Raw genomic sequence first — 22,164 nt, 5'->3', positions numbered from 1 at the left:
TCCAAGAGTATGGTTTCATCTTCTCTTTGCTCTCCCCTTAGGTAGTTGAAGGTAGCAGCAAGATCTCCCCTTAGCCTTCTCACAGCTGACTCTGTCAGCCTGCTCTTGTAGGTCTTGTGCTCTAGCCACATTGCTGTTTTGGCAGCCCTCTAATGGGCTCTTTCCCATGTATGTCAGTGTACTAAGCTCAAAAATGGAATTGTGGAGCACTTAAATTTCCAGCTTATCCCTGTTTTCCTTCAAGCTTATAAAATCTTGCTCATATGTCAAAGATCTGATTGGAATGTAAATCATGCAAGGTATTTTTATGCCAGAAAATACGCTGGATACTATAAGAGATGTAGGCTGTCTTTCTAGTAGAGGAGGTTAGGAGTGGCTTTCCTTCCCTCTGGGACATTCAATTAAGTGTGCTCTATTGAAGAGTCCTGGTGTGTTTTGTCCAGTGATGAAACTTCTGAGATACGTTTTCATGTGGGAGGTGTTCACTTTTCATCAAGTGTCTTCTGAATGGAGAAGTCCTTCAGTCTTAAGGCTCTTCCGTCTTAATTTACAATTTTTTAAGTTTTAGAAAATGGTAGTCTTCTCCAGGTTACAAGTCAGGAATAAAAACTTAGCTACCAACAGTAACTGGTTTATATGCTTACCACCACTGTGTGCAAGCTTTCACCGGCACAGAACCTGGCAAGGATGCAGCTAGCATCAGCAGTCTTAATGTGCCCTTAGCAGTGGTGCACACCCCACATATCCTCTGAGCCTCCCCTTTTTTGATCAGTGAATGTATATAGCATATGTGGTTTTTACAGAGTAAGTGTTAAATAGAGATCAACTCCAAATGCTTTTTAAAAGCTCACTGTCACTGAGCATCCACAACTCCTACAAACTTCTTATCAGCAGTGCTCTTTGAAGCTGATAAAAAAATTAAAAACATACTTGCCAAGGAAAAAATGCAGCCAGAATCCAGATTTGAGTGCCTTATACTAAATAAATGACGGAACAACTTGGGTGAAAAGTACTTGAATTCAAAGGGCGTTGAACTAGTGTGAAATTCAACACTGCTTGGCCTGCATCACTGAGTGCAGCAAGAATATGTGCCTCGCTTGAGAATTACTCCTGTGGAGTTGCTTGCTGTTCCCAGGGTTTTTAGCATGTATGCACACAGAGGACTGAAAAGGATTACAGATGAGAAATAATGTGCTGTCTTGTAAATATTTTAGTTCTCTAAACGTGAATATTTTAAGTTCTTAATTGATAAGAGTAACGAAGCTAGCTTCGCAACTCTTCAACGAGCTGAGGCTGTTCTTCCTCAGGGTAACAAGGTTAGAATTGTGTTAGAGCTGATTTTGTTACTTTATTGATAGTGTTACTTGCTGCATTGACAGTATGTAACGGGTTATACTTGCTCTAATTTACACTCTTTTGACAATAAAAGCTGCTTTACTCTTGTGACTTGGTATTCCACAGCACAGGAGAAGGCGGCCATCTGAAGTAGGCATAACCAGCTCTAAAATGTCACATTGCACTCTTAATTTGACATGAGGCATACAGAGTCTTAGGCTGTAAGAACTGTAAATGCTAAAGAGTTTGAGAAGAGGTCGAGAAGGAGTTTGTAAAATGAGTTCATTCTTCCTGGTGAAAAGTATTAAAACTGATTAAAATACTCTTGGTTTTGTTTAAGGCTTTTTTGACAAGTGAAGGGGTCCTCAAGTAATTCTCAGTGCTATTCTTCTAAGAGGTGTGGGACTACACATTTTCTGTTAAACAAGCATTAAACATTCAAATGGTGCTTTTTTTTTTACACACACACCCCCCCCCCCCCCCCCCCCCGCCTTCTCTTCCCTTTCTCTTTTATGTAGTTTCACTAGTACGACTCATCTGTTCTGTTCCAGAGTGTGTTCTGACATCAAGAGCTGCATGAAGAATAGCCAGCATGAAGAGAACAAATCAGTCCAGGCAGAAGTGCAGAAGCGTCAAGAACATAAATGTAAATTAAGGGGTTTTAAAGTGTGGTATGCGTTCCATGCCAAGGCAGTAGTTTCCCGAACACTTAAAGCTTACACTGTGCTGGAAGAAACCCTCTTGCCGTGCTTCTCTTTTGGCTGGCCTGAGTGTTTGGGCACATCAGAGACCTGGTCTGGATGGAAATAAGTATCTTTTTGGCTGGGTGAGTTCTGGCCTGGATTAGTTTCCTGACCAGTTAGCTGCAGTCTCAGAAATGCTTATGCTAACATGAGGAATAGTTGGGGTGATGTGGGTGGGAATGAGTGGGCAGTTTGAAGGCAGGGATGGCTTCTCTGACAGAGAGGCCTTGCTCCTGGAGGAAAGGTTTTTTCCTCCAAGGTTGAGTGCCTTTGTGGGTTTGGGTTTTTTTACTTCATCTACTTTGAAGGTTGACTGTAATGGCACTTTCAGGGCTCAGTGTATGAGAATATTTGGAACACAAGTCCAAATTAATTAGATGTGTGTATAAAATGGATTAAACTACTTAAAGCTTTAGCATGAGGGCCACTGTCTAGGGTTCACCTGGGTTTAATTCTGTTTACATCTATTCCAACACTTACTAATTCAGATGAACTTTTCTGTGATTGAAAAGCAAGGATAACTTAATTTAGGGTCCAAGAGTTTGTCTTGTCCACCACCTTTCTGCCATAGGTGTTTCCAAAACTCTCCTGGAATTTCCTGTCCCTGCTGCAACAACAGTAAACTCCACCTCTACATTTGACAACCTGACATTAAGTTAACTAGCACTGACTTTAGTTTTCCTTATAGGCATCAGGGTGTAATTTGTGAGGTGACTAATAGTTACTGCATGGACAGCTGTTGTTCATGGAGTAGGACCCATGTTACTGTCCCAGGGATGAGCACTTCCTTCTCTGATTTGAAGCCTGAATTCCCTTATCCAGGCCTGAATTCCCTTATCCAGGCAGAGTATCACAACTTAATGAGTACTCATGCAAAGGTAAAAGGAATAGCTGTTCCCAAAAAGTTTCTTCTTGGATACTTGTTCATCTAGATATGAAGCCTTAGAGGAAAACAAAATCCAAATGCTTGTAGCTTATTATGAAGTCTCGAGAATGCCAGGAAGCTTGTTGCACTGGTCTCTTTTCAGGTGTGGTAATGTCTGGTATTGCCATTTTGATATCGTGCAACACTGCATCAGATGGCTGAAGAATCCTTCTCTGATCAGGCTGGTTGTGAAGTGTATTGGTTTTGTTTGGCAAGGTTTTGGTAGCGGGGCGGGGGTTACAGGGGTGGCTTCTGTAAGAAACTGCTGGAAGCTTCCCCTGTGTTCGAGAGAGTGAGCCCATATTAGCCGGCTCTGAGACGGACCCGCCGCCGGCCAAGGCCGAGCCAATCAGTGATAGTGGTAATGCCTCTGTGATAACATTTTTAAGAAGGAAAAAAAGTTGGGACGGAGAGAAACTGCCGCCGGAGTGAGGAGTGAGAACATGTAAGAGAAACAAGCCTGCGGACACCAAGGTCAGTGAAGAAGGAGGGGGAGGAGATGCTCCAGGCGCCGGAGCGAAGATTCCCCTGCAGCCTGTGGTGAAGACCCTGGTGAGGCAGGCTGTCCCCCTGCAGTCCAGGGAGGTCCACGGTGGAGCAGATATCCACCTGTAGCCCGTGGAGGACCCCACGCCGGAGCAGGTGGGTTCCCGAAGGAGGCTGTGACCCCGTGGGAACCCCGCGCTGGAGCAGGCTCCTGGCAGGACCTGCGGATCTGTGGAGAGAGGAGCCCACGGAGCAGGTTTTCTGGCAGGACTTGTGACCCCGTGGGGGACCCGCGCTGGAGCAGTGTGCTCCTGAAGGACTGCACACCGTGGAATGGACCCATGCTGGAGCAGTTCGTGAAGAACTGCAGCCCGTGGGAATGGCCCACGTTGGAGGAGTTCGTGGAGGACTGTCTCCCGTGGGTGGGACCCCACGCTGGAGCAGGGGAAGAGTGTGGTCGGCCCTCGTCCTGGGGAGGTGAAGCGGCGGAAGGTGACGTGTGATGACCATAAACCCCATCCCTGTCCCCCTGGGACAGGGGCTTGGTGGTGAAATCCGGGAGTGAAGTTGTGCCCGGGAAGAAGGGAGGGGTGGAGGGAAGGTGTTCTGAGATTTCATTTTATTTCTCATTACCTTGCTCTGGTTGATTTGTGGTAAATTGAGTTAATTTTGCAAATTGAGTCTGTTTTGCCCGTGACGGTAGTGGTGGATGATCTCTCCTGTCCTTATCTCGACCCGCAAGCCTTTTGTTATATTTTCTCTCCCCTATCCAGCTGAGGATGGGGGAGTGATAGAACAGCTTTGGTGGGCACCTGGTGTTGAGCCAGGGTCAACCCATCACATGAAGAAACACCATTTTTGCTGTTAGCAGTTGGCTAATAGACTAAATGAAAGCCTAAATGAATATGGGGGGGGGAAATGACCACAAATACTTGTTGATAAAACTATTAACCTTTTCCAGTATCTACCTACAGTATTAGACTACTTTTTGTGGCAGTGGATTTTACAGGCTGTTTTAACCTGAAATAGTTTTCTGTTGTTCTCAGTTTATTACCTTCAAGTATTCCAGTGGTCTTTTGTGAGCTTCTTCATCACTTATATTATGAAGAACTGGAAAAGGAGGGACTGATTAGTTTTATGATCTAGCATCAGCTGAAAATTAATTCCTCTGTGACTGCTACTTCTAAGGTGTAAATCTTTCTGTATTTTACACCTGATAAAATTGCATGTTTGTCCTTCTGAAATGAACCATCAGGCTAGCAAAACAGAATACCTTTTAATATATTAAGAAAAGGGAAACACTTCCAAAAAAAAGGTTGCTATCGAAATGTTTAATTCACATTTTCCTACTTTTAGTAGAGAATTCTGTGTGTGACTAAACAACTAGTGTCATCTGAGACTGCACTAGCAGTTACTGGAAGAAATAGGGAAAACTTAAACTAAAATTTAAAAGAATGTTAGATATGAATGGAAGGAGAAATTAAGGAAGAATAGAACAAGGTTTAAGAACAAGAATATTTACTAAAATTGTCCCTACTACCTTCTCAATAGAATTTTAATTCTCTAAATCTAAACGAAAAACAAGGAAAAAATGGTTCTTCCAGAAGTAAAGCTGAAATGCTTCCACCAGACTGCTTGCTTCATTAAGGCTTACCATGTCAAGTTAAAAGTTTAGTTATAGCCCAAGTGACTTGAATGTGTGGGGGGTTTGTTGTCAGTAACTGCAGTGATTTATTTTTTTTTCATTATTATTATTTGTCTTGACGATGCAAGTTTCAAGCAGTTGACATCATTGTATTACGCTTTCCTCTCCATTGTAGACTACAGCTTATTACAGCAGAATTAGCAGTATTAGTTCTGGTAGAGCCTTGATGCTGGGGCCTTTTGCCACTGTCAGGTGCAAGGATTAAGAGGGAGCTTGTTCTGCAAACAGCTGAGGAAAGATACAGAATTGAGTTTCCTTCTGTCTTGCTGGGGGACCCTGTATTTATACTCTGTTTTCACGTCTTGCTCATGTCTTCCCCTGAGTTCTTGATCCAAAGTAACAGGTTAACTTTATCCTGAGTAATTGCAGAAAATCACAGGTGTGTGCTACTTGCTGACTGAAAAATAGGGGTCAGTGCTGACTGAAGTTTCTCATCACTTTGAATTATTTCATGAGACATGATGAATGTTTGAAAGAGCTCTGCTAAGATCCCTGGGCAGGAGCAGCAACTAGGAAGATTACTTTTGTAGGTTACAGAAGGAGAGGAAGAAAAGAAAAGGGGGTGGGGAGAGGTTGGAGGTGTAGAAATGTCTCGGGATGCAGTTTGGTACTAATTCTACACCAAGGTAGCCATGAGTAATGAATGTCCTGTAGCCAGGGAGATGGCTTGGCTGTGCTCCGAGGAGTCCATAAGGGTAAAAGGTAAAGATTACTTTTGATAACATCTGGCCCAAAGTGTGCTACCTTCACATAAGCTTAAGTAAAAGGTAACTTTGGTTTGCAATTAACTATTTGAATAAAATAGTAGTGTGGGGGTTTGATCACAGTTAAATGTTATTGAATTTAAACAGGAAACACCCACAAACTGGCTGTGACAGAGTTGCAGGCTGCTTGAGAGAAAGCAATTTCACTGTAGTGTATACTTGGTGGATGGCAGGATGGCACAAAGTGGAGGGACACAGCTCAGTGTAGACATGTAGCTTCTGTGATACAAGGTTCTTGGGTTCTTGGTGCTGTGGTTTGCTTAAAGCTTTAAGCTGGCACTGCTGCTTGAGGTGGCCCTGGCACTCAACCTGCTCCCTTACCTCTGTCTGCCCAAGCATTTGTGTAGGGAATTGGATCAGGAACTGAACATGTTCTGACATAATTAACTGTTTTTCCCTGCACTAGTTTTCAGCTGGAATTAGTTCTCGATCAAGTTTGTTATGGTGAGTGAATTATTCTATCAATGTGAAGGAAGGGAAAAGGTGAGAGCAGCTCTTTCAGCAGCAGCACTGTGTTTTCCTGTCTTACAGGGATTATGAAACCATTATGCAAGTTAAGAACGTGGTCTCCTGTCTGGTTAATGGGGAGAAAGGTGGGTTCCTCTAGAAGGTAATCTAGTGTAGAGATCCACTTAAAAACTTTGAATCACTCTCTGGAAGAATGTACTCTTCTCCCTGTCCTATTTAGGGAGGCCAACCTTCCAGCACAGACACCTTGGTTGGGTAATGACCAACAGGACTCCAGACACTACCAAAGCTGGCTGTCTGCATCTGATCCCTTTGTAGGGTCAGTACTTAAGGAAACCATTCTTCTACAACTATGTTTGCAATTGCAGCTGTCATTTCTATAGCTTTTTTACATATTTCTTGGGGCTTCTTCACATTGACAGGCCCCTTTTTGTACACAGAAAAAGCACAAGTATTTATTAACCCATTATGAAGTTTGTTCTTCTGTTCTAGCTTTCTTGCTCTTCCTTTTCCTTACTTTCTCTCCAAGATGCTAAAATATTTCTTAAAGTAGTTGTTTAATAGTGGATTAATGAACTGCCTTTTTTTATTTAAAGCTGTAATAGATTTTTGAAGTAGTATATTTGATAATTTTTTTGTTTTCAGTACCAGTATTGTAAGTGGCAAGGAGGAAATGAGAAAACAGCTGGCGATGGGTGTAGCAGTCATAACCAGTGGATGTGGAATTTAATGCAGTAGGCAAATGAAAGCTTTAAGTTTCCAGCATGAGAAAATTACGTAATAAAAGAAACTTATCCCAGCTTTCTAGTTTCTGCTTTTGGTAGTATATCTTTCATGTTTTGCATCTGATAGCACTGTAAAAATATCCTATCACAAGTTGTTCCTTAAAGCTTTGTGAGCTTTGTTGAGTAGTTTCACGTTCCTAGGCTTATCTTTAAAAGAAAAAAGAGGAAAAAGGTGGTTCCCTCTTTCACCTGTTCCTAAAGAATTGAACACAAGATTCTTAAGCTTTTGTACAACTTTTATAATTGGATGCTTAAGTAACTCTAGCCCTGGTAATCTTCTGTATTTCTATGGGCAGTTAGCAACAGAAATGGATGAGAGTCTAGTATGAAATTTCAGTCTCTATGCATATAATCTGAGTTCTGGATAACCTGTGGGTCTTTGGCTTTATGCACAGCTAGCCTGTTTGGATCCAGCTGAGCCTCTTAAATGTAGTACTGTGGCTGAACAACTCCTAGAACCACTCCTAGAACCACTCTGAGTTCAAAAGCTTTATAGTGGTGTTTGTGAAGTGCTGAGACCAAGCTAGCAAACTCTGCCTGCGGGTGCATGGCCCTACACAGAGCTCTTCAAGTATCTTCCTTCCACTTTCCAAATTGTGTCAGGATTTTTTTGATTCTAGTACCACACTGTGTGGAGAACAAGAATTGGTGTGCTTTTAAACTGAGAGAGGAGAGCTTTGAGAAGAGATTGCACGTACACCTAATTCATATTCTGGATTTGTTGCTTATCTATGGGTACTACTGATATGCCCAGGAGATCGGGAGCAGTGAGTAGTGTGTAAGAGCAGCACTAGGAAAGGCTATGCTTAATGCTTTGTGGTTTATATATGTCTGTTTGCTTTAGAAAAGTTACATTCATGCCATGTTCATCTCTTATCAGGGAAGCCCTGCTGGAGGAAATGCCAAGGCTGCTTACCTGTTAAACTCCCTTATCTTTGACTATGCTTAGTTGGGAGGCTTTTCAGAAGAAAGACAAGGCTATTTCACGATGAGGAAGGAGAATGACCAAGCACTGCAGTTACTTTGCATCTGCTAATGTCCTTAAATACTTACATAGACATAAATATTGACTGCAAGCAGGAAAAAAAAAGAAAAAAAATTGCCTGTTTGTCATAAACCCTGTTGGACTCTTTTGTTTTAAATCTTCCTCTTGCTTTAAGTGGCAGAAATACTGTGTAACTGTAGACTCTTGGGTGAAGTTTTTGTTTATTCCTCTCTTCAGCTTTCAGAGGTTCCCAGGGTATGCAGGAGAAACCTAAGTCTTCCATGTTTTAACATAGTGCTTTATTTCCACTCACATATCAAGTTTAATAAGTGGCTAATCCATAAGTGTCAAAGCCATGACAATTTTGGAGTGGGATGTGTATGTGGATTGACTGGAGTTCAAAGTCTGAATGTGTTGCAGGGGTTTGGCTTTTTTTTTTTGCTTGCACTAATGTAGCTGCTGATATTTTCATTATTTTATGAATGTCAAAAACTTATTGATAGCTAGCATGTGGTTTCATTGTTTCTATTATTATTATTTTGCTCAAGTGAACTGTATATTACAGCACTAAATCTACTTTTCAATTGCTTTGAATGTCCTACAGTTTTTAGTGAGACTGTGCTTTGTTTGACAAAAAAAAATAAATTTTGCTGTTATTTGGTCCATGAAGCTTGATGCAGTTCAGGGTTTGTTTTTTTAACATTGGCTGAGAGGCAGGCAAATGCCTCTTTGTGACAGTAGCTTTATTATAAATAACCCAGCTAGAAGAACATGCACTGGCACTAGCTATCCTAATATATAAACATCTGTCTCTGGGTTTGTACTGTCTGCATTGACATCTACAGCAAGTTGTCTTTAATATTTCTACAATTAAGATTAATGCTGTTGTAGGATTGCATTAATTGAATGCTGTCTTTGTGTTGATGTGTTGAGTTTTATCTGCCTTGCTGTACTGGAAGTTTTCTTAAATCATCTTCCTGAATGTTAAGAGTTTATACCTTCAAGCTGAATGCTATGTTGGTTAAGTGTGAGGCTTTTGGAGGGGACCCAGAATGGCAAAACATTCTATTGTAGTTGGGCTGAGACTTTTTCCTGTGCTGCAGTTAGTAGGTCTGTTGGCATTAAATTACTTTCTCTCAAGCAATCTTTTGATTCCTTTCACTGGAGTGAGGTGTCAGTTGTATCAAATGCATACCCCATCTTATTTCTGCTTGTTTCAGTATTTTAGATGAGCTGCCTCTCAGTTATTTGAGAAAGCTTAGGTCTGTTGTTTGGATGTCACAACTTTTTACCTGGCTAATTGGATTGTGACAATGCATTGAGCTGTTTAGTGATCCAGTGCGTCTCATTTGAGTTGGTAGAGCCTGTTGAGCGAGCATGTGTGTTAAGACTAGCTTGAGCTATTGCATGGGAATTGAGGTGTTGATTTCAAATGTTCTTTGGTCTTTCCTTGGTCACTATCCTTATTCTGGAAGCTCTTCTCTTTCTTTTTTTTTTTTTTCCCCCCAGTCTTGATTTACCAAATCATCTTCTGTTAACCTGCTGCTTTGTTTTCCTTCTTAGTCAGTCATTGTGGAACTAAGCTGTTGGTATAAGGTACAGTAACTGGTAGGAAGAGAGCTGAAGATAAAAGCCAGAAATAAAAAGTTGGGAGAATGGCAAGGCAAAATATATTGAGCAGTTTTTATTCCTAGTGTTCTGCTATAATGGTCTTGGTTGTAGCAAGCGACGCATGTTCTCTGAAATGTTGGAAACTTTGTCTCAGAACTTGGCTGGGTAATTTCTAGGAGTGAATCTGTAAAAAGATGAGGAAGATCCAATTCTGTTAAAATTAGTGGAAATGGAAAATCCTCAGCAAGCTGTGGGGATCACATTCAGTGAGTTGATGGTATCTTCTGGTGACTCCTCCAATAAATATAAAACCTTCCTCTAAAACCCACTTTGTGAAAAAGGACATTTAAGTTTTAAAAAAAAGAAACGGAAGAAGGACAAAACCTGGCTAATACTTTAAGACAGAGTGATTGAGAAGTGACATGGACAGGCAGTGCAAAACTCACCACAGCAGAGATGGAGAGTGTCCAGAGAGCGAATTTAATAGGAAAGAAAGAGCCCATACATCTTGTCTAGCTCCCTTTTCTCTCAAGTTTAGAGGCCATCCTGTGTGTCCCCAGTTGTAGAAGTATTTTAATTTGAAAATCCACACTTTCTTGGGAAGAAATCTTGGTAGCTTGGCAAAATTTTTGAGCTGGCCAAGACATCAATTGAGATTCTTTCTGTATATTTCTGTATTTTCATGGTATGTTGTTAGTTTAACCTGAAGTGTTTGTAGTTTTGTTTAAAATACTGTAACAGTTCCTCTGCTGGCAAAAGCCTTGCTTTAAAAACAGTCATTTTCAGATTAATTTACCGAAAGGAACAGACTGTAGTGCATAGCATGGAACACGCAGGAGTAAATGCTTATCCGTGTGCTGAGTTTTGGAGTACAGGAGTCAGGATGAACTAGAGGGCAGTGAAAGAGGAGGTAGCAGGAAACCATCCCGGCTGCGCTGCTGCAGTGTGGGTCGCTCGCCGCTGGAGGACAGCCGTGCTTCGCCGGGCCTGCTGCTTTGGGGTCTGGCTTTCGCAGGAGGATGTGGTGAGTAGCGACAGGTAACTCTAGGGTAAGAGATAATCATCTCTAAAATAAGAGAGGGAGCTGGAAAAAATAGGGTTGTCTTGGTTTCTTTGCTGAATGGTTGTGAGAGGCCTTTCACTTATTTCACACGCATGTATACCCTTCATTGTGAGGATTCTTTAAGCTAAGTCTTGCCTGCAGGCATTTATTTGGTCTCAGTGTAAGTCTGCATTCCTAGGCTGGCAAACTTTCCTGACAACGTGAGCCATGTGCAAAAGTCTACATCTATGTGAGTGACCTGTTCCTTGGTGGACACAGGATTTTCTGTTGCGCGAGTCTGAGATGATGCCTTCCAACCGCTCCACTGGAGGACCTGCTTCTGCAGGATCCTAGAGGACACTGGCAAATCTTGGCCTGTTGGCTTGCTTTCAGGTGACTTAGCAGGCTTGTTACCAACTTTGATATTGGCAATTAACGTGGAGGTCCTTATGAGAGCCTGACCTGAACTGCTCAGAGCTGCATGTGTTTGTGTCAAGGTTGCTGACCTCTGCTCTGTTCCTCTACAAGGCCCCAAAGTGGAATTGCATTAGCTCTGCAGATGGGCTTTTGCCATTTTTTCCCTCTGTCTTAAATCTTTTGTTATTATTGCCTCCCCCACTCTCCCAGCCGTTTACCACATTCTTATCTTTTGTTTAGCTCTGTCCATCCTTTTCTTGTTCAGAGAATTCTGGTCACCTGAAGAGGCTTCTCCTTCTGTCTCTCTGCAACTACTTGAGATGATTGAAAAACAATTTGCTCCAATTGTTTTGCAGTTGCTGTAGACCAAAGACTAGTTCTGATCGCCTGCTGGCCGGTGTTAAGTACTTACATCATCTTGTGTACTTCAGCTGTTTATCCATATGGATTTGCTTTGACTGGAAAAGCTGATGGGTGGTAAAGGAAAGGAGAGGCTGGATCCCTGCAGGGAGTGCACATGAAGCCATATGTCAGCATTTCTGGGTATTTGGTGCCCCCTGGAGACTGCTGCTGCCCACAACATAATGAATATCACGACAGGACATTAATAGATGTCCCTAGTCTGAGCAGGCTGAAGAACAATATGAACTATATTGCTCTCACAACAGAAGTGGATGATACTAGAAAAGGCAGTAGAGTAAAAGCAAGGAGACTCTAAAAATAATAACAATTACATGTCCTGTAATTCTTAAAGCTGGTGAAGACTAACAGCTGTTTCATGTTTATGTATGTAAGCCTGTGTATTTCAAAAATGCATATGCAAGATTAAGTGTAGATATTTGAAAGTAGTATGGTGTGAGATTTAAGTGTTGAGTTCACAAGACAGATTAAATAGATTCCGTTAGTTGGTCTGAGAGGCCAGTCAATCCAATAGGAAAATGTGGAAGTCTCTTACCAAATCTGGAATTGAAGTCAGAACTTTGTCACAAGCTTTGTAAGGAAACCGGCATTTTTGTTACTTGCTTCAGCAGTAAAATTGACCTTGGTACCTTTTTAACACTTATGTGAGGGGTATAATAAAGTATATCCTGATGCAGGGAATGTATTTGACATGGTTGTGGAATCTGCTTTCATTTTTCCCAAGGCAAAGCACCCGAAACAGAGGTAGACTTACAAAATACTGCTTTACTATGATTTTTGTTATTTTCATTTGGGGAAAAAGACAGCTACAAAATGATAATTTCTTTCAGGTATTATTACTCTGGAAGCAACCTTCCTGCAGAATGAGAATACAGGAATTTCATATTTTACCCTGACTGCAGAGAAGAATCCTGCATGGTCTGAGAAGGAAGAAAAATCTCAATGTTATGCTTGAACGCAACTATTTTCAGAATTACAGTTAAGGCCCACCAAAATGATAAACTTTAATATTGTTGTTTGTTTATGACTGTGGATAGATTTAACCCAGGTATCGTGAGAAATCATTAGAGTCCACCAGCTCTGAGTCTCCATCATTTACATTGATATAAAATTGTACCTAAGCCTTGTCTGCCTGCTGCAGCTCGTTCGGCCCGAAGAGGGCACCATGCATCATCCTTTGCTCTGCTCTGCTCTGCTCAGGGGCCAGGCTGTGCCCAGAAGTGGGAGCAGGAGTTGAACTCCATGCTGCTTACAAGAAATACACCTGACTAACTCGATTATGTCCTTTTTACTTTTGTTGTTCAGAGAAGTTTAAACATACAGGAAATAGTAGTTGTTTGACATGAAACAAGTGAGAAGTAAGTTCTTGTGCTCAATTCTTAGTGCTTTTTCTTCCTGGAAAAGTTCTGCGCTTCTCAGATGCAAGACTTTCTTTAAGGTTGGCTCTTTACTTTTAACAGTATGTTATCTTTGTATCTTTAAAATTTATAGCCAAAGACTGCCTCTGATATTGCTAAACTGTGTGAAGTGACTAAACAAGCTCAGTAAAGAATAATACTGCTGTACATCTTGCCTGTGGGATTTGTGGTCTGAGAAATGGGAACATGCATATCACTTAATTTCTCCTCCTTGTTTTCTGTCCTTTCCAAGAAACTGGTACAGTTGTCTCACTTCAGGCAGCATTCTGTGATTGCCTTGGTTTATGGTGGCAATACGCTAGGAGAGACCTACAGTTACCAAATCCCGTTTTCTGAATATGATTGCAATATGTTGCTGCTCTTGAGCTGGTTGTTTTCAGTTAGGCCACTTGTCCCTCTGTGGGGTTTGTGCAGTTGCTAAAATACATTGAATGGTGTGCAGCATTCATTCTCTTGTTTTTACAGCAGGAAGGTGAAATGGAAGGTGAGGCAGTTGAAGCTATTGTGGAAGAATCAGAAACTTTTATTAAAGGGAAAGAGAGAAAAACCTATCAAAGGCGACGTGAAGGTGGGCAGGAGGACGATGCTTGTCATATACCACCAAACCAAGCAGATGGAGGTGAAGTGGTGCAGGATGTCAACAGTGGTGTGCAGATGGTGATGATGGAACAGCTGGATCCAACTCTTCTTCAGATGAAGACTGAAGTAATGGAAGGTGCAGTGCCTCAAGAAACAGAGGCTACCGTGGATGACACACAGATCATAACACTTCAGGTTGTTAATATGGAAGAGCAGCCTATAAACCTTGGTGAGCTTCAGCTGGTCCAAGTACCTGTACCAGTGACTGTACCTGTTGCCACCACATCTGTGGAAGAACTTCAGGGAGCTTATGAAAATGAGGTTTCCAAAGGAGGCCTGCAAGAGGGAGAGCCCATGATCTGTCACACCCTCCCTTTACCAGAAGGCTTCCAAGTAGTGAAAGTGGGTGCAAATGGTGAGGTGGAGACACTGGAACAAGGTGAACTTCAGCCACAGGAAGATCCCAATTGGCAAAAAGATCCAGACTATCAGCCACCAGCCAAAAAAACAAAGAAAAACAAAAAGAGTAAGCTTCGCTACACTGAGGAAGGCAAAGATGTGGATGTCTCTGTGTATGACTTTGAAGAAGAGCAGCAGGAGGGTTTGTTGTCTGAGGTCAATGCAGAAAAGGTGGTGGGCAATATGAAGCCACCTAAACCAACAAAAATTAAAAAGAAAGGTAAGCTTCCCATCTGCAAGTGGGTTTTAAAAATGTATTTGTTATGGTGGGACCTTGAAATATGATTGAAGTGTGAGTAGATGCAAGTGGGAGGAAAGCAAACATGCCCAGTGTCATGTACTCTTTATATAATAGCACTCGGCTCTATTGTTTCCTGGGCAAACATCCCATCTTGTCTATCTAGGCTATAAAGGAGCTCATTTTCCTTGAGTGTGATGCTGTGGCATTAATATTCCCATATAACTACAGTTCAGAAGATTCTTCTCCTTGCTGTAATGCATATGTAAGAGTTTGTGTACATGTGGTTTACATCAGGAACCAACAGTATAATTAGTTCTGTGTGTTTTTTCCTAATCAATTGCTGGGTAAGGTAGGTGGTGCAAAATACAGCAATATGTACATTTGACTTTTCTTAAAACTGTAAGTTAAGCAGCCCTTTTTAGAGGGGAGAAGGACCATTGAGTGCTGGCATACTAATGAAAATTGAAACCAAGTCAGCCATAGTCAGCAATGACTGTTTGTAAGGGTATGCAGTTGGATTTAATGGTACATGATGTTTCCTTGTAGTAGTTATGTCTCCAAGAAGCTTTCCTTTGCCCTGCTGATCTCTTATGTTATGCAGTAGACCACAGTCAAGAGTAAAGGTTATTTCCTTCATGGCTAGGTGTAAAGAAGACATTCCAGTGCGAACTGTGCAGTTACACTTGTCCGCGTCGTTCCAACTTGGACCGCCACATGAAAAGCCACACTGATGAAAGACCACATAAGTGCCATCTCTGTGGCAGAGCTTTCCGGACAGTCACATTGCTGAGGAACCACCTCAACACTCACACAGGTACTCTTGCTTTTGTGTACATTGTTTTTGTAGGATCTGCTCTGTCATTAGAACAGATATAAAACCAGGATGGATCTATCTTGAATCTAATTTCTCTTATGGAACAAGCTAAAAAGGAAGAAACCATGCAGTGCTGTCATTTGTTTCTCATATGAATGCAGTTTTCTGCCTGGCCAGGTCAGGTACAGAGCTTGCCCTGTACACAGGGATAAAACTGATCCTGGGCTTCATCTGAAATTACCTGAGGTTACAGAAATGTTCCATTTGTCTTTGGCATTAGTACTAAGCTTTGTGTTGCTGCTGTTGTTTGCAGAAAAGTAAGATGAGAATGAGGCTGGAGCTTAAACATAAGGGAACTGAAAATAACAACAAAAAAAAACTAACCCCAAGGAGGAGGTTATAAACTGGACCAATAAAACTTATGGCTAGGAACTGTAGCAGATTTCTGTGGTCCTTACTAAAGTTTCTGGTATAAAACTACAGGTAATTGAACTGTAATTAAACTTAAGCTTGTTGTGACCTTTCTGTGAAAAAAATGTCATTCATATCCCTTGTTTTGTCTGCATACTTATGTCTAACTGGGTGGTTTGAAATTTGTAAATAACCAAGTGATACGAAAATAAGGGAGTCTGTTTCCTCACTGAAAGGATATTAATTCTCTAAGATCTTCAATCCATTAGTTATTTATACAAAAGTTGACTCTTGTGTATTATTTGCTTCTCTAATTTAATCTTTCAGAATGTGAAAGCAATGTTGCTAATTCACTTTAAAACCAAAAAAAGTAACCCCCAAACTGTTCCATATTCTCTTTTGTCACTATATCTGAATGTCATCTTCCTGTTTTGCTGCAAACTATTAGGTACTCGCCCTCACAAGTGCCCAGACTGCGACATGGCCTTTGTGACCAGTGGAGAGTTGGTTCGGCATCGCCGCTACAAACATACCCATGAGAAACCATTCAAATGTTCAATGTGTGATTATGCTAGTGTGGAGGTATGTTGGTTAATTGTTACAGCACTGAATACTTCCTTGTACGCTTCAAAGCTTGTTCACCATCTGTTACAAACTGTTCTTAGGCATTTCCTCTTTGGCTATTTGCTTAAAAGGCTCTGAGAAGAAAAAGTTATAAATCAGGTCTGCTCTTGGAAGCAAATGGTGGGGTTTCCTCAGTTAATGAGAAAACAGTGAGCATTTATGCACAGAAATTCTAAGTGATGTCCACTTCCTCTTTGGAGACAATAGTTGTTGTCATTGTTTCTTAAATTATTTGGCCTTTAAGATGATTGCAGGAGTCATAGCATGCTCCGTCTTGAAGAAGGCAGCCATCTCCTGCTGCAGTAAGGATGGACTTTCAGACTAGAGGTACCCTCCCATTTTAGAAATGTGCATTCTGCATATGATTGGTTTATGCCACTAAGGTGACTGTAGCAAAAACTAATGAGCCTTTGCCTCAATATTGGTGAAAAGCAGCTTTGCTAATACTGGGTGATTGTCTAATTTGCTCAAGTAAATTAAGCTTCCTTGGATGCTCTCTCCTATGCAGTATTGTTACTTATGCTACAGGACAGCCTTTATATTGTGATGGGAAATTTGAGCAAGATGATGAGCACCATAATTTAAAAAAAAAAACAACAAAACAAGGGGATGTCTGCAGTGGAAGAAGGCTACAGGGGGGAGAGGTTGAGTAGGGGCTTTGGGCTTTTTTTCCTATCCACACTGTGGCTGCAGTGCTGTAATTCCATGCCCTGTGGTTTGAGTGCTGAATAAATTGTGCTGCAGTAGTTTTCATAGTATGAGTTAGGAATAAATAACCAAGTTGATCTATACGTGAGCTCGTGCTGCGTTTTGTAGACATAGGTTGGTGATTAAGCAGCGTGGTCACGTTTGAGCAAAAAATGCCTTAACGTTTGTGTTCATGCTGACCTTTAAGCTGGGTTGGTGCCTTCTAGATAAAAGCAGGAGAGGAAGGGAATTAAGTCACCTTGTTGATTGTAGGACTAGATTTTTTTTGTTGTTCTTAGCAAGAAATTGATTTATCTTATCCTTCTCAAAGTAACTGGAGAGGACCCAAGAAAGCACCCTGTGGAGAAGAATATACTGTACAGGGGACACTCGCCTCCCACAATGTTCCTTGGGTGCATGCTTTCCCAGAACACTTTCTTGTGCCTCTCCAGGACACTTTCAAATTTTAGCGTGTCTTCAGATGCTGAGATGGTTGATAACAGTAAGGTGAGCACAAGACTCTAAACCAGGCTGCACTGAACGTGGGAGCAAGCATCAAGCAAGATTGGGAATGAAGTTGGGAGGTGAAGTAGAGTGGGCAGGAGTGAGTGGCTATGTGCAGTGTAAAAATGGCATTAGAACATGCTTGTTTGGGTTAGTGGTAAGATAAAAATAGACTGCCTTAAACTTAATCTTGACTGATTTCTTGTACTTTTGGCAAACTGACCTGCTCATCTATGCTAATTTCAGTATTGCTTTTGACTTCCAGGTTAGCAAATTGAAACGCCACATTCGTTCTCACACTGGAGAGCGTCCGTTCCAGTGCAGCTTGTGCAGCTATGCCAGCAGGGATACCTACAAACTGAAGAGGCACATGAGGACCCACTCTGGTATTGATGCCATGGTTTTTTAGTGTGTTGTTTAGCGTCAAAGAGTGCTGAGGCTGTGTACAATGGGTGCTAACACTTAAACAGCAAAAGAAATATAATTTTGTAGTTGATAAAAAAACCTTTATAAAATCTGTAAATGAAGAGAGTGCACCGTGATTCTAAGCACTTGTAAATTCATAACCTGGTAGTAACTGCTGCACCAAGAAATGAGCTTGGAGAATTCTGATTTCCAGTCTGACTGTGAGGTGATAATGTACAGGCACTTCCAGTGTGAACAGAAGAAACTCCTATTACCAGTTTTCCACTTCTGGTTGAATATTATAGCCTTTTATAGTTTCATGCTTGAGTGTAGTTGCAAAAGCGTCTCATGCATGTTATTTTTTAAAAATCCTACATTTTTTCTTTAATAGAAATCGGGATGGTTTTAGCACAGAACGTTACTGTCATGCCAAATTAATCGTATTGCTAAAATTGAAGGGGAAAAAATGCCCTTGCATGTATACATGAGCATTCAGAACCCACAAGCCCCCCAAAAATCTGATGCCACTTGCTGTCTTCTGGCAACCTGTGTGTAGGTCTTCCATACATTTCTCAGAGTAAGGATAACAATTTAACTCATTTGCTTAAAGATTGGACTTGAGTCTCTTTGTAGAAAGATGCACGCTGAAGCTAAAATTTATAGAGAAAGAGACATTACTGAGCTCTTTCTAGGGTTACTATTTTCTGTCAACTAGCTGCCTGTTGGAAGTTTTGGGAGGTTGTTTTGTTTGGGGCTTCTTGGTGAGATTTCTTCTTAATAAAAGTACTTGTGCTATTTTTTTTCCTTCTGCTACTGAAGGAGAGAAGCCATATGAATGTTACATCTGCCATGCTCGCTTCACTCAGAGTGGTACCATGAAGATGCACATTTTGCAGAAGCACACGGAGAATGTGGCCAAATTTCACTGTCCTCACTGTGATACTGTTATAGCGAGAAAGAGTGACTTGGGTATGTATCTCACAAAAGTGGCCATTTGGTGAAGATTCTACGAAACACTTCCCAGAAATAGAGTTCACGTAACCCAACTGCTGACTTTTTTTTACCTAATACTTCTGGTAACTGTACAACATGAAGCACAGGATTAGATGTGTGGCTGGTAATACACACTTTTACCTTACAATAGCTGCTGCAAACTAAGAATTTTAAGGTTTTTTTCATTATTTGAAAATGTAGTGTGTTTTCCAAGCATACAAGGCAAGTTACTGTTTTCAGGCCTATAGATGCAAGGCATTTATTGAACTTGGACTGAGATTACAACTGCGTGTGGATTGAGGTTTGAAAAACCCAGAGGTCACTTGGCTTGACCTCCTGCACATTGGAGGCTATTAAGTTTCATGCAGAGATATTGTCATCAAGCTAAAAAGTTTGAATTAGACCAAATAGTTTAATTTTCCAGGGTGTGGAGCTGTGTGCCACAGACAGGGTAGGAAAGACTTGAGTTGTCACAAAAGCCCTAAGTCCTTGCAGTAGGAGAGTCTTACTCTAGCAAGCAGTACCCAGTGTGATTCCAGCAGGCAAGCTCTCTTTTATGTTCTACAAGAAGGTGAAAAATAATATCACGCCCAGAGCAGCTGAGGAGAAGGAAGAAGCCACAGTTTGGCAGAACTTTCTGTCTATAAACAGAATATCACCCAACTAATGGGGAGGCGGGCTCCCTTCCAGTAAAGACAAGTGTAAAGTGCTACAGCAAGAGGCAGTTTGAGAGTGTGGAAGTCAGTTGATGTCGGGAGCAAACAAGCTGATTTACAACAGAGGAAAACTGATGTTAGCTATGAAGAATTTTTCTTCTCATAATGCTTTAGTCTACCATAAGGTACCTTGTGCAGCTGTGGTATGCTCATAGTTGGAGGATTTTAAAGAAGTGACTAAAACCTCTTTTGGGGATTATCTGCTGGTATCCCTGTTGCCTTCTAGCCCTGTCACTCTGACTTCTAATCCTGCAGAAAATCCTGTTTCCCCCAGTGTATTACCTGGCATAACAGTCCACGAGGCACTTTAGTGTGACAAACATATGTTAATCAAATGCAAGTGTACTGTATCAGCACAGACTGACTAATAACCAAATCTAGAATCCTGTGGAAAAACTCAATGGAGTTTTTCTTCAAGACCTTTCTGTCTAGAAATTGTTCTGGGTGCTTTTAATTGAGAGTCTTTTAGGTTTTTGGTAGAATCCTAAATTAACTATTTCACTTTTTTGGCTTGAGCTTGAGACTGCATGCAGGGAGATTGCTAAGGGAACTGTAGGCTAGTCTTTCATGCTTAGAAAGGCACGGTGATTAAAGCCTCTGATTCTTTTGTTCCTAGGTGTCCATTTGCGAAAGCAGCATTCCTACATCGAACAGGGCAAGAAGTGTCGCTACTGTGATGCTGTGTTTCATGAGCGGTATGCCCTCATACAGCATCAAAAGTCTCACAAGAATGAGAAGCGCTTCAAGTGTGACCAGTGCGATTATGCATGCAGACAGGTAAGCTTTGGGGGACTGGCACCTCTTAGGAGCATTAGAACAGGAGCTAAAAATATAAGGTGGAAATCTTAGCTGTTAAGTTTGACCAGCTGTCAAGATCAAATTAGCTCTCTAAATCTTTTGAAGGGTGTGAAGGAAGGTTCAGTGGCCTTTGCTTCTTGATGGTGTAGCGTTCCCCTGTAGAGAAGTACTTTCTAAGTCACAACCTTTGATGCATCTGTTGACAAAGAGATAAGAGTCCATCTATGATGGAAGTAGCTAGGACTGATTATGCCATCAGTCAGGATGTTCTCACATTCCTGCAGAATCATCCTTTCCTTGATATTAAGGATAAAGTTTTGGCCTCCCTTTAGCTGAAAATTCACTCTTCTGTATCCATATATCTGAGTTCTCAAGTTACTTTTCCTGTCTTGTCCCTGTCAGGAGCGACACATGGTCATGCATAAACGGACCCATACTGGAGAAAAGCCTTATGCCTGTAGCCATTGTGATAAAACCTTCCGTCAGAAACAGCTCCTCGATATGCACTTCAAACGATACCACGATCCTAACTTTGTCCCTGCTGCCTTCGTCTGTTCCAAGTGTGGCAAAACATTCACTCGCAGGGTAAGAGAATATACTGCTTTGAATTGTGGTGTTTTGTGGTGGAATGAGGCTTTTAACCAAGGGGAGGGGAACAGGTTTACCCAAAAGGAAAGGTTTACCCAAAAGGAAAGGTGCATGAGGTACATGGCACAATACTGATCTCTGAAATAGAGCACTTCTTTCTCAGAGGAAAAGAGACGGGGGGAGACCTGGTATAATTCAGAATTAGTACTAGCATGTATTAGGGTTGACATAATAAGCAATGTGAAAATGCAACTTTTATTCATAAAGTTGATGGAAATTTACCAGTTTCCCCTACATAGTCTTTCTTAAGAGAAGAAAAAGAAAAAATGCAAGTTACCAGAAATGTGTTTGAAAATATAGAGCCAGAATATCTGATCTTGGATTCAATGCATGTTGTATTTTTTTGTTGTGTTTTTTCTCTTTGAGTAGAACACAATGGCCAGACATGCTGATAACTGCTCTGGCCTAGATGGTGGGGAAGGAGAGAATGGAGGAGAGACAAAGAAGGGCAAACGTGGCCGAAAGAGAAAGATGCGGTCTAAGAAAGAAGATTCCTCTGACAGTGGTAAGAAATGGCTCAGAACATTCTGAGAACTACAGGCCTGTGACTTGCTGTGTGTGTTAGCTGTTAGTTTGCCCGTTCTACAGGTTTGTTCTGGCACTTGAAAAGCTTTTATCTAGTTGGCAAGCAAAAAATGATGGTATGTGGCCAAGTACAGAGGTGACTGCCTGTGAGGGATAGTATAGATTCTGCTGTCCCGGGCCTCTTCCAAGACAGAGTAGTTGAAAAAACAGTCTGACACCCTTTGCCTAGGCTGCGCAGTTCCTGTCCTGCCTGCTCTTCTGTGTGTGAAATTCTCTGGTAATGCTTTCAGTGTGCCAAAAGAAACTGTGTGTTTCTGTGGTGCACTGCTATGAAATGGTACGTGCTCTTGCTTCACTGCTATTGGGTGGCATGTGGCATGTCCAGATGACCCCACTGCTGAATAGCTTGGCTGCTTCTGTGGAGGAAGGCTGGCCGCATCCAAGAGAATGGTGGAGACAGTACTGGCAATCTATGGACTGTTGTGGACAGCCTGCTGAGACAATTGAAGGGTCAAGGAGCTGGTGGTGTCTTCCGCTTCATGCGTGTGTTTGCATGTATGCTGATATTGAGAAGATGGCTTTTGAAGGGCTCTGACTTACTGGATAACGTGCCAGAAGATGGGTTAGGTGCAATTTGTAATAGGGTGGCTATTGTC

At 41.6% G+C, this 22,164-nt stretch overlaps 1 protein-coding gene across 11 annotated transcripts in view; it reads left to right on the top strand.

The window, feature by feature from the left end:
• Positions 1 to 22,164, top strand: part of CTCF (CCCTC-binding factor) — a 38,882-nt gene that overhangs the window by 10,125 nt on the left and 6,593 nt on the right. For 3 of the 11 annotated variants that reach the window (XM_049806846.1, XM_049806845.1, XM_049806844.1), the window contains 9 exons: positions 1,887 to 1,981; positions 13,570 to 14,362; positions 15,027 to 15,197; positions 16,057 to 16,190; positions 17,689 to 17,809; positions 18,648 to 18,797; positions 20,154 to 20,314; positions 20,738 to 20,920; positions 21,353 to 21,488. In XM_049806846.1, the coding sequence (XP_049662803.1) occupies positions 1,928 to 1,981; positions 13,570 to 14,362; positions 15,027 to 15,197; positions 16,057 to 16,190; positions 17,689 to 17,809; positions 18,648 to 18,797; positions 20,154 to 20,314; positions 20,738 to 20,920; positions 21,353 to 21,488 (1,903 nt within the window). In that variant the 5' untranslated portion in view covers positions 1,887 to 1,927. The other 8 variants (XM_049806850.1, XM_049806852.1, XM_049806849.1 and 5 more) reach the window with 7 other exon arrangements.

This window comes from Accipiter gentilis, chromosome 7 (genome assembly GCF_929443795.1).
Source record: "Accipiter gentilis chromosome 7, bAccGen1.1, whole genome shotgun sequence".
In the NCBI taxonomy this organism is placed as follows: domain Eukaryota; kingdom Metazoa; phylum Chordata; class Aves; order Accipitriformes; family Accipitridae; genus Astur; species Astur gentilis.
Note: the sequence above shows the minus strand (reverse complement) of the source record. Positions and strands in the feature narration are given on the sequence as shown.